The following is a 12,777-nucleotide window of genomic DNA, read 5'->3' as shown; positions in this document are numbered from 1 at the left end:
AGAGAAAGCATAGAAACTAGGCTAGTCAATTTACTTTGAAAAATCAATCCTTTAAAATCTAGGGAACACAGTTCCCCTCCTACCTCCACACACCTGAGCTTGCCATAATTAGGAATTGATTTAATGGCAACTAGTAGTTATATTTAAATTACTATATGAGAGGAATGGGGATGTGAAAAAAGCATGAGAATTCATCTCATCTTTATCATTAGAGGTGGTCAATGAATAAAGTTTAAAACTGATAAATCAGGAAATATCATTTTAACAGTTGGAGATACGGAGGGAATTATGAGAAGAAATAGGTAAAAGAATTAACTTTGTGGGGGTGGGGGAAAGTAGAGTAAGAAGAGGACAAGGTAGGAAAGGAACTCTGTGCGTCTATCTTTTGGGAAAATCTGTTGTTTTCAACTGTGAACATGTATTATTACTTAGATTGAAATATTCTCACATATCAAAAAGTATAAATAGTTCCTTGTATCCCACAAAATTGGTTTTATATTTAGGAGTGAGAGAGCCTCATACTAATAGAGGACTGAAACACTATCTGGGTACACAAATAGACATGGATGAGTTTCCATGGTCAACCCGGCTGGGCCAGGATTCTCAACAGGTTGGCAGTCCAGCCTCCCTCATGAAGTGACCGAACATAATGAAAACAACTCCATGCTGGGATCTGCTGTCAGCAGCACAGTGCTTATAAGAGGATCAGGGGGTAGTGCAGCCTCCTTACTCAGGTCACAGCCTAGATGCAATGGAAAGTATGCTTCCTCAGGAATGTGGTGCACTCTTATGTAAGCCCAGTCTTGCTAGTTGGGATGCTGTGTTTGTCTCACTAAGCTCTGTTTCTTTGGTTTTTAAATCGAAGACCTTCCATAGTGCTTGCCAACACTGGGAGCTCTCAGAGACCCACCATACTGCCTGCCAATCTTAGATTCATTCAACTCTGCATCCATGAGCCCAACTTGCTGACCTTGGATTCCTCTGCCTTCACCAGCCTATGGTCTTCCTGCTTCTTGGTTCACTAGGCCTGGAAGCTCTCTGAGTTTAACATGTGACCTATAAACTTGAACCAGATGAATGGACTTAACCTATTTTTACAACATTGTAAGTCATTTCCCTGATATAGATTTATGATGTACTTTTTATACTATATATCTGTATTTATCATCTATAGCTATAGTTACATCTAGATCTGGTGGTGTAGAGGATACACATGGACTGCAAACCACAAGGTCAGCAGTTTGAAACCAGCAGCTGCTCCTCAAGAGAAAGACAGGGATTTCTCCTCCTGTAAAAAGTTAATTTCAGAAACCCACAGGGCAGTTCTGTCTTCTCCTTTAGAATTGGTGTGAGTTGGAATCGACTCAATGGCAGTGAGTTTACTTGTTTGTTTATCTCGATTTCTCTATCGCTAGCTACATCTATAACACTGGTTTTACTCATCAGCCTAACACACATGATAACTGTGGCAGTGAAGGAGGTAAGTTGTAAATTTTCAAATAAGTTCAGTAATGCTAGAGACTTAGATACAGGACTACTCTTTGGAGAATGAGGCCTGGGTACCTGGTAAACCAGCTCCATCAGTCACAGCAGTAGGTTGGAGGAAGGAGCTAAGACATAAAAGGGAAAAGACCAGACTTCATCCCTCCTGGGGAGGATTCCAAGTGTTGGCAACCACTCTCATTACTGCAGTTTAAACTCTGCTTATGGTAATCAAAATCATGAAAACCAAATCCAAATAAAAATTTTCCTTTACATACTTACAGGCAAGGATGGCAAGATTTTGTCTTACATAATTTGAACAAACTGTCAGAACAGATTAGAACTGGAGAAGGACATCATGCTTGGTAAAGTGGAGGGGCAGTGAAAGAGAGGCCCTCAAGGAGATGAACTGACATGGTAGCTACACCAATGGGCTCAGGCATAGGAAAGATTGTGAGGATGGTGCAGGATTGCACTGTGTGTTGTTCTGTTGTGCATGCAGTCACTGTGGTTCGGAACTGACTTGATGTTACCTAATAATAACATACAAACAACATACAATAGCATACAAATATTTCTAGGAATATGATAAATTCCTTGCTTATTGTTATACAAACAAGGTTGCAATAATAATAATAACAATTAATGCTAGTTTAGAGCTACTTCTGTCATTTAACATTTTAGTTACCATGCAAATTTTTGTAACTTATTTCATTTGACTCACAAAAGAATCATAAAATAGAGATAATTCAAAGGATTATTTCAATTATGCCCATCTTACAAAGCCCCTGAGGTTCAGAAAGAGGCTTTCCTAATTTAGCTAGTTAAGTAAGAAATCTAGAATTCAAGTGTCCCTTGGGCCCAAATACCCCACCCCCCACTGTCTTTCAACACCACAAAACCAAAACTATGGGTCAACCTATTAGGGTTAACCAAGAGATTGACCCCAAAAAACAATGCCATAAATTACTACACAAATAATATAAAAATAGTAGTCCATATGTTGAGTGGGGGCTGATATCCATTACTGTAGCTCTACTTCTAACTCAGGTGGCCCTTATTATAACTTATATGTAGGGGAGGCCTTATCCACCTACACAAATTACCATATTTACCATCCACCTTAGTCCTTCCTCACCCTAGTGGCATCAGTAGGAGATGCAGGGGGCTCAGGCCACACTGGGTGACACTGGCAGAAACAGACACTAAAATTACTGCATAAAAATTTTATTCAGTGTTTCAGCAGAAATGCATTATTATTTATAAAAATGCACCGATCCTCAGTTTTAACAACAAAAGCTTTTTCCCATAAGCCACATTTATAAACCTACATGTATCTACAAGGCTAAAATTCTATGCTAATTTACTTTTTACATCTTCTAAAGGATTAACGTCAGAGCCGTCATCATTACCCAATTTTAGAGATGCATTGAACCATATCATGTTATCTGCATGTGCTCCAAGCATGTGCTGTCGTTTTCATTGTTGCAAGTATTTTATATTTGCTATTTTGGGTCAAAATTTCTTGTGTTTTAGATATTGTGATAATCTTTGTGTTTGTGAATCTTTGTGCTCTGGACTGATTTGTGTCTCCCAAAAGTATGTGACAACTTATCTGGGGCAAGATTTTCAGTATCATGTAATTTTGTGATCTGATGTCATAAGCGCATGTGTTGTAAATCCTAACCTTTAGGGAACAACAAGTGATCCAAAATCAGTGGCAAGGAGGGTGTAAGAGGTCTGGCAGAGTTGGATCAAGGGTAATGCAACCAAGATGAATTCCTAAAACCCAAATGAAGGCTGAACATGATAGTGGGATAAGAGGAAAGTACAAAGAAATAGAGGAAAGGACTAGGAGGCAAAGGGTAGTCATAGAGCCTTAAATACAGGTATATAAAGGAGTAAATATATTTATATATGATGAGGGGGAAATAGATCTACCTACATATATTTATAAGTTGAGTATTAAGAAACAGATGGACAGTTAGCCCCTGCTCAAGTATTCCCTCAACACAGAACACTTTGCTCTAACAATTTGACAATCTGAGATGCTCAACTTCCTGGCATGATCAATGAAGACACTGGGTACACAAGCAAATGAGGTGAAGAAAGCTGATGGCACCCAGCTACCAAAAGATATAGCATCTGAACTCTTAAAGACCTGAAGATAAACAAGCAGCCATCTAGCAGAGAAACAAAGAAACAAACAAACAAAAACCACATGGAAGAAGTGCATTAGCAAAAGTGGTGAGGAAAGCTGATAGTGCCCGGCTATCAAAAGATATAGTGTCTGGAGTCTTAAAGGCTAGAAGATAAACAGGTGGTCATCTAGCTAAGAAACAACAAATCCCACATGGAAGAAGCACACCAGCCTACCACAACACGAACGCTGAAGACAAAGTGGGTGCATAAGCAAAGGATGTGAAGAAAGCTGACAGTGCCCAGCTGTCAAAAGATATAGAATCTAGGGTCCCATACGTTGGACAATAAACAGGGGGCCATCTAACTGAGAAACAACAAAGCCCACATGGAAGAAGCGCACAAGCCTGTGAGATCACAAGGCATTGAAGGGATCAGGTATCAGGCATCAAAGACAAAAAAAACAAACAAACCTAACACTATGAATGAGGGGGTGTGCGGAGTGGGGACCCAGGGCCCATCTGTGGGAAATTGGATATCCCCTTGCAGAAGGGCTGAAGGGAGGAATGAGCCAGTCCAGGTGCAGTGTAGCAATGATGAAATATACAATTTTCCTCTAGTTCTTAAATGCTTCCTCACCTCCACTATCATGATCCCAATTCTACCTTACATATCCGGCTGGACCGGAGGATGTACACTGGCACAGACAGGAACTGGAAATACAAGACCAGTGATGACAGTGGCTGTATCAGGAGAGTTGAGGGAAGGTGAGGGAGAAAGGGAGAACAGATTACAAGATCTACATATAACCTCCTCTCTGGGGGACAGACAGCAGAAAGTGGGCAAGGGGAGGCATCAGATAGTATAAGATATGACAAAATAATAATAATTTATAAATTATCAAGGGTTTGGGGGGATGGGGAGAGGGGAGGGAAGGTAAGGGAAAAAACGAGGAGCTGATACCAAGGGCTCAAGTAGAAAACAGGTGTTTTGAAAATGATGATGGCAACATACGTACAAATGTGCTTGACACAATGGATGTATGTATGGATTGTGATAAGAATTGCACTAGCCTCCAATAAAATGATTTAATTAAAAAAAGAAAGAAAACTAAATCCTAACCTCTATGCTATTAATAAGGATGAATTAGAAGCATTTATGTTAATGCCTCAGGGTATAATCTACAAAATTAGGTTGAGACGATGTCTTTTGAGAAATAAATAATGTTAAACAAGCAAGCAGAGATCAGAATGGCCTCAGGATCACCAAGAAAGGAGAGCCAGGGTTCTCTTGCCTGGGGCTCCTTCACTGTAAACCTAGCCCCCAAGAAGATTCATGCCAAGATAGATGGAGATTTCCAAGGGTCCAGCTATTGAATAGACCTTTCTCTAGAGCTGACAGAGCTAAAAGAAACTTCCTCGAGAGTAGGAAACCTAATAAATTTGAACTTCTAACGTCCTAAACCTTGAATCAATTCAAGTTTGTTAAAGCCACCCATTTATTATTTCTGCAATAACATTAGATAATTAATACACTACATAAATCACTTTTTTGAAAATTAAGTAGCAATTGTTAAAAAAGGAAAAAATAAAAAGGTTTCTGTTCAGTTACTAATAATGTTGTAATTAATCATGTAATTCAGTGCAGAAAGGTTTTACAAAAACAATGTTGTTGTTAGTATTTACATAGCCTAAGAAGTGCTACTACATCTAAGAAATTTATAGTTCTATTGGTCATACTACTCTATGATTAAAACAGATAAAAATTACTAAGGATTCTATATGGTCTGTCGAGGCAGAGATCCATCTCTGTGTGTGGCACTAACCCCCATGACACCACTGCCTACCTCATTCTGATCTTATCCTCCTCTTCAACCTCCAACCTCTGTATCAGCCAGAGAATAAGAATCCTCTTTTGGCCTTCTGTCTCACAAAACACACGTGCACGCGTGCACGCGCACACACACACACACTTCATTCATCATTAAAACAAGTATGAGAAAACTACTATGTATCAGGTACGATTGGACAAACTTGAAATTAAAAACCAAAAAAATGCAATTGTATAGCATTTTTCTTGACCCCTGGAAAATCCATGTCATCTGTCAGGGAAGAACTATAGTCTATCAGGTTTTCAATGCATGATTTTTCAGATAGGTTACCAGGCCTCTCTTCTGAGGTACCTCTGGGTGATTCCAATCCTCCATCTTTTGGTTTCCTATATGAGCATGTTAAACCTTTGCATTACCCAGGGACCCAGACAAGCACAATTATCCCACAGACCTAATATTCTAAAGTCAGGGGAAAGAGAAACAAATAGAAGGATGGATACACAAGGAAAATGTCATAACTGGTCATGTTAGACAGAAGAATAAATTTAAGGGATAGAATAGTGATTACATAGTTACTTTAATTTGGGTGATCAAGGAAGACCATCCCTGAAGTTGATATTAAAGCAGCTATTTAAGTCACAAGAGAAAATTCACAAAGAGAAGATCAAGGAGGAACCAGAGGCTAAACAGACAGAAATAGTAGCTAATGTAAATCACAAAAGTGCTTGACCATTGAATGACCCTAGACTGGGCTTTATGAGGCCTTGAGTGTGGGTGGGAAGGTCAATGGGGCAGGGTGGGGGGATGCTGGGCTCAGGTGCAGCACCTTTCTTTGAGTTAGGTGCAGCGTTTTCACTTATTGCTTAAAAAGGCAAGTATCGGATTTACCTTTTTGAAAAGACCCCTCTGGCTGTTGTGGGCACAATGGAATTGAATGGGGTAAGAATAGAGGAATCCCAGGCCTGAAGGAAGTGGTGAGATAGCTCTTGGGCAGTGAGCTGGAAAACAGTGTGTGCTTGTAACACTGCTGGAGCTGCACCCAAAGGCTCACCAGATATGCAGCCTCTTCATGTCTTTGTAGTACTCTGCTGAGAAGCTGAGGCTCTGGGAAGAGTCAGCATGTGTAGGTTGCTTACTCTCATTGTATACCTTGTTTGTTGCCCACGAAGACTCTCAGACTTTGCTGATAAATTAAGTCCTCCCGTTTTCCTGTGTATATGTCTGCATGCAGATCCGTGCACACACTTGACTGGCCTCTAGATGGAGAGTTCTGAGAACTGATCTCACTACCATCCATCATCGGGCCCTTCTGGGACAGAGTAGAACTGTCCTTTGCTAGAGCAGAAAGCCTCTTCTTTCTCTGTGGAGAGGCTAGGCTCGTATTTTCAAGCTGCTGACCTTGAGATTAGCAGCCCGATGCTTAACCAAGTCATTCTAATATCCTGAAGTGTAATACCTACTACTTCAGAACAATCCAATACTGTCTGATGGGAGGATTCATGTTGCCTTTGGAGTCACTTATCTCTGAGCCCCAAAGGATAACACAAAGTTAGAAATGCACCCCTCCAGAGGCCCTTACCTCTTGGGCGAGTCTGGGTCAAAGCAGGTCTTGTGCACATTGGCCACCTCTGGATCGCAGCAGTCTCCGTCATCGAAGTCATTCAGCATGTTGTTGCATTCTACGTGACAGATCCCATCCCTGCGGTTCCAGGAGTAGCAGCTGCCCTGCAGATGACAGTCTCCCCCATCGTAGCCAGTGAGTGGGTGATCACACTCTGGGTCACAGTGGTCATTGCCAATCTTGCTGGGCTCACAGTTCACGAGCACAGTCCGGTAGCGCAGGGTGGAGTTGTAGACCTGGTGGACACTCATCTGCCAGCTGATGTTGTAGCGGCTGAAGGCCTGGTTCAGAGCCTCGTGCTGGCGATTGATCTGCTCCTCGCTCACAGTAGGGTTCTGGCCATGGTCATCAAAAATGTTCACCACCTGGTAGCGTATCACCTTCTCGCCCCGCAGAGGCCAGTGCACATTGTATTGGGTGATCAGCTCCACGTTGTCACATGTTGTTTTCCCACAGAGGGGGGGCCGCAGCGGCGACAGAATCTCAGGCGCCTGCTCAAAGTTCTGAAGAACCTCACGACGCGGCTGCTTGTCGTCCCCAAAGGAGGTCCACTGGTCCTCCAGAGGCTCAAAACTGGCCGTCAGGATCAAGGCATTCAAGGCCTCTGACTCACTGGGGTGCTTGTGGCTGTGCTGGAGGTGACTTTGGGGGAGCGCTGTTGACCACACAGTCAGTGTGCCCAGGTGTCCGCGGAAAGAGTGGCCGTCTTCAGAGTTAACACCCCCCAGGAGCAGAGAGCGGCACGACGCCATGGAGGGGCTGTTCAGAGGACCAGACTGCTCTGAACTACTGGCCACCTGGGTTCCATCTACGTACAGGACCATCTGCTGTCCATTGTAAGTGGCCGCCACGTGTGTCCACGTGCCTGCTTGGTAGGCACTGTGGCCCATCAGGACAGTGGCTTTCTTCACGCGGTCAGTGCGGAGGGAGAAGAAGAAGCGAGCGTCTCGCCTTCTCTTGTCCTCCCCTGAGCGTATCCCCAGCGCCCAGCCCTTGTCACTGGCCGTGTGGGAGCAGTTATCAAACACACCTGGGAAAGAAGGGAAAATCGAGGGGAGAAGTGCCAGATGTAAAGAGGGATAGAGAAAGGAAAAGAAAACCCGCGTCAATAAACCAGAATGCTGATTTTTCATGCTATGAGAGTCGGGGGCGGGGGGGGGGGGGGGGGGGAGGGGGGGTCGGTGGGGGGGGTAGCCAATCTAGATATCCCACCTGGAGTGTCTGGAGTGTGTGTGGGGGGAGGGGGAGCGTTCTGACAGCATCTAGCCCATGAAGGACTCTGATTTGAAATTCTGCTCATTTCAAATGCATTCTCGTGTTTCCGAATGACCGAAATGGTGGCTGGAAAGGGGACGTCCCATGAAAATCGCCCTCTTAATTTGTCACAAATATTCCTCAGGCTATCTCCTTTGAGTCAGTGTCTTCTCCTCACTGGCCCTCGGCCCTTTCAGTGGCTCAGAAGCCATGAGGGCAATCATAGGTTGTACAAAAGCCAGTGATTGGCTGCCCTCAGCCTCCAACGTCCTTTTTCTCCACTGATGTTAAAACAATGATTTTCCTTGGGTAAATGGCGCTTTGGTGGGTCATGGTGTGCCGTCGCCAGTCAGGGACATCCCCGCCAGGGCTCCCAGCTCATTATGCTCCCTGGTACATTCGGAGGACAGAGGCACCACTCACAGGGAGCAGTGGTTATTCTGCAGCACCAGCACAATGGCATTGCCTCATGGACTCTCCTGGAAACTAGTGAGAGCACGACAGATTTCAGAAAGGTTCCTCTGAGGATAGTCATAGCCCCCAGTTGACTGAAGCAGAACTTTTGCAGGCAAATGAAAGCCCCTGCATGCCCACCCTTAATTTGACTTTGAAGGCCTGGTAGTGACTAGATACAATGCAACGGTGGTGTCCCCAGTTTTGCATTTGGGTTTTTATACTAAGGTCTTTGTATTTAAAATTTTAAGAACCATTGCTTTGCATTTTTGCAATGGGTAGATTTTCAAAAAAAGCAGATAAATCTAATAAGAACCACCCTAAATTCACTTACTTTGATAAGTACTTGCTCAAAAACTTACTGCCATGGCGTGAATTCTGACTCACGGTGACCCCATCAGACAGTAGCACTGCCCCTGCGGGTTTCTGAGACTCAGCTCTTCACGGGAGGAGAAGCCTCCTCTTACTGCTGAAGAGCAGCTGCTGGGTTCTTTTCTTCCTCCCAACTAAGTCCTGCGAGTCCAGGTGGCACAGTGACTATGTGTGGGCTGCCAGAATGCAAACTCACCAGCTACCCCATGGGAGAAAGACAGGGCTTTCAACTCCCATAAAGCGTGAAAGCCTTAGAAACTCACAGGGGAAATTCTACCCTGTCCTCTAGGGTCCCCGTGAGCCAGCATAACTCGATGGCAGTGAGTTTGGACATAGTGATTATATCAAACAGTATTTATTAGCCACGTAAAAGAGCATTACAATAATCTATTTTAGTTGGGAGTTGTAGCACGTATGTAGAAGAATAGTTTATGAATGACTTCCAAAGTAATAATTCCAAAGGAAAGATGCCCAAACAGCATATGAGGAAAACCCTACCAAGTGTTTAGATTTTTTCTTTAAAAGCTACCATCAAGTTGGCTCCAACTCTTGATGAGCCCTAAGATAGTCTTCTACGTGGGGTTTGCAATGGCTGTGATCTTGGCAGAGTCAGTCACCACACCTTTCTTCCAAAGCACCTCCCAGTGGGCTTGAACCACCAATCTTTCAGTTAGCAGCCAAGTGCTGAGCCATCTACACCAGAGAGGTGCTTAGGTAGCTAGCTGCGCTTCCTTTGTTCTATTTCCAATGCAGACTTCATTTCCAAGAAACAAATAGAGAGATACGAAGACACTGCTCTATACCTCTTTAAGTAAATACAAATAAACAGCCAAATGTTGATTTAGAAAATCAAATTCTCTGAACCACAGTCATCCTCCCTTGGGATCAGAACCCTTTCAGAGCTTTTGCAAATATAAGGCTCTTAAGGGACCTGTTGAAAATCACTGATAGCCCAGACTTACAAAAGAAAAGAAAAAATCCACTGCTCAGTGGATGGAAATACAGAGTTCAGAAGTTGGAAGCCTCCGTGTTTTCCAACCAGAGGAAGAAAATTAGAGAGATCGTTATCGATGGTAAGCTAAATCAGACGTAAAAGTGGAAAGTCTGTCTGAAATGCTTTTAAACCATTTATTGTAAAATCACATCTCCTCGAGCATCTTAGGTTTGTCTGAGGTCTCTGCAGGAGTAGCACAAACTGGTTTATAATTTAGCACACTCATGGCAGGAGAGGCAGTTACAAGAAAAGGTGTCTGTTGTGAGTATGGGAACAGACAGGATGCAGTTAGGGGATACAGCACATTGTTTACCTAAGACTGATCATTAAGTCTCTTTAATTATTTGCAATAAAAACTCATGTACAAAACGACTGACAGGTAAGTCAATACCCTTTGCCACAACTGAAGACTCCATTTCAAGGGGAGAAAAAGTGGCCCCACAACATGGTAGGGATTATAACAAGTCACAGGCGTCCGTGTCAGCCTATTCCACAAGATCACATCAGAGTTTTCAAAAGTTTGAGAACAGAGTCAAGAGAGCTGTCTACCCGTCTTGTATCTTTTTGGTTAGTCCTGGTAAGAAACGATTCCTCCAATGTGGAGAATCATCGAATCCTCTTCTCCCCTCAGGTGAATCACTCAGTCCACAGTGACACTGGAATTGAAGCCAGTGCTCAGGCCAACTCTGATTGGCCCTAACTTTGACCCTAACATGACCTGGACTCTCCAACTTCCTCTCCTGGCTGGTGGGTACAGGACCATGCTTAGTGACTTTTGAGACTGTCACTCTACTAACCCAAACAGGCTTTACATTTCATCTCAACGTCGCTTCCCCTGGGAAAATGAATGCCACTTAGAAGCTATCGGTTTGTTCATGGAACATTTTGAACGCTCACAGCATGTGAGAGGAAGATGCTGTTCTCAACTTTAGAAGAAATGGATTGTCTGCACTTTTGATGACTTACATGTCTAATGGAGGAGGACAGCCCCAGGAGATGATGTCAGTCTATCAGGATATCGGCAATACATAGTGAAGAAAAGCACAGAGCAGGGGCCCTAATCTCAACCCTTAACCCTCGGTTGCTGAAGGGATTTCCTGAGAAGATAAAGGCCAACTCAACTCAATGAATGTCTAAGGGTTGACCAGGCAAGAGAATGACAGAAAAGCTTTATACACATCGGAGACAGCATGAACAAAGACTGGGGTGAAGAGTGAAGTCGGTGGAAAGAGTGCCCAGCAGTTTGGTATTAACAGAAAGGGTAAGTTCAATCTGTGCCAGGCCAAGGTGGGCATTGTCTGACACAGCAAGGGTGTCAGACTATATTCTGCATGGAGGGACATACCTGGCAGCTTGATAAATACTGACAAGTGACCGATATCCTGAAAGCACCGGAGAAATCGTAGCATGCAGCACCCCAGGGTTGTTTCATGCTATTCCATCAAGGTAGGTTCAATTGCAATTAAAACACATTTTTAGAAATCATCAGAGCCTGGGGGTGGACAGCTGTGGCACAAGAAGGATATGATCGCCACAAGAATTCTGGGGGTCAGTTCACGCATGTACTTCCTCGGGAGATGTATGTGAAGCAATGCTAACAGCCAATTTCAGTAGTTGATGCTGGGACTCCCTAGTGCTCAAATGACTATTTTAAGGAGAATTCAGTATAGTACAGAAGATAAACTTTATTAACATCTACAATGAAAAGTATACATTCTAGTAACAACTATGATGAAGCTAAAGAAACATATAACAAATGTCTACCTTTATTAAAATATAGACATAATATTGCAGAAACTAAACTAAAGTCAGTCAATGTCAACTTTCTTGAGGGGCCTTGTCTGGTAGTCATTCGGTTCCTTAAACATACTTGCCTGTCAACTCAGCCTATGAAACTAGAGCCGCTACTCCAGCTACCAGTCCGACTGCCTAGGAAGGGTGCTGTTGCCATTGTGGGTCATGGAGCCCATTCTAACACATGGTACTCCTATAGGATAGAGTAGAGCTGCCCCCAATGCTTGCCAGCACTGTGACCTTTACAGGTGCAGATGTCAGGTCCTCTCTTCCATGGAGTGGCTGGTGGGTTCAAATCACTAACTTTTTAGTTAACAGTCAAGGGCTTTGTCTATTGTGCCACAGGGAGCCTTCCTAGAAGGTTAGAAAGAGGCAGAGCCGAAGAGTCACACATTGCCTGATTGCAGTTCGGCCGTTTCCTCTAGAGATATGCACAGATGCTTCCAGAGGTCCATCAAGTTCCGTAAGCTCTGCCTTTATCTCAAGCACCCACTTCAGCTGAATCTTCTGCACTGGGAAGTGGAGCCCTTTTTGTGATTATTCTTCCCGTCACTGCTGAGTGGGGCGTGATCTTTCTCCCCGATGCAGCACTTGAACTTTCCCGTGCAACCTCAGATCTACTGGTGTTTAAGCAAAGCTATAAAATCATCCTGTGAGTTAGTCGGGAGCATAACCAGTAGCCTTGTCTCACAGTTGAAGACACTGAGGCACGCAGTGTTTTGGTAGCAAGCAGAGCACAAAAATTGCTTGAGAACCAAACTGTCAGGAACCTGAGCCAGGACAATTTTTGACCAGACAACTGCTAAGGCAGAGAGCACCATCCTGAGTTTCTGTTCC

General features: G+C 43.6%; 1 protein-coding gene across 1 annotated transcript in view; it reads right to left on the bottom strand.

The window, feature by feature from the left end:
- The window catches only part of PAPPA2 (pappalysin 2), a 359,519-nt gene that overhangs the window by 316,119 nt on the left and 30,623 nt on the right, over positions 1 to 12,777 (bottom strand). Inside the window, exon 2 of the mRNA XM_075540487.1 lies at positions 7,032 to 8,103. Within this exon, the coding sequence (XP_075396602.1) occupies positions 7,032 to 8,103 (1,072 nt within the window). The remainder of the gene's footprint in view (positions 1 to 7,031; positions 8,104 to 12,777) is intronic.

The sequence above is a fragment of the Tenrec ecaudatus genome, chromosome 1 (assembly GCF_050624435.1).
Source record: "Tenrec ecaudatus isolate mTenEca1 chromosome 1, mTenEca1.hap1, whole genome shotgun sequence".
Classification (NCBI taxonomy): domain Eukaryota; kingdom Metazoa; phylum Chordata; class Mammalia; order Afrosoricida; family Tenrecidae; genus Tenrec; species Tenrec ecaudatus.
This window is presented reverse-complemented; position numbering and strand designations above follow the sequence as displayed.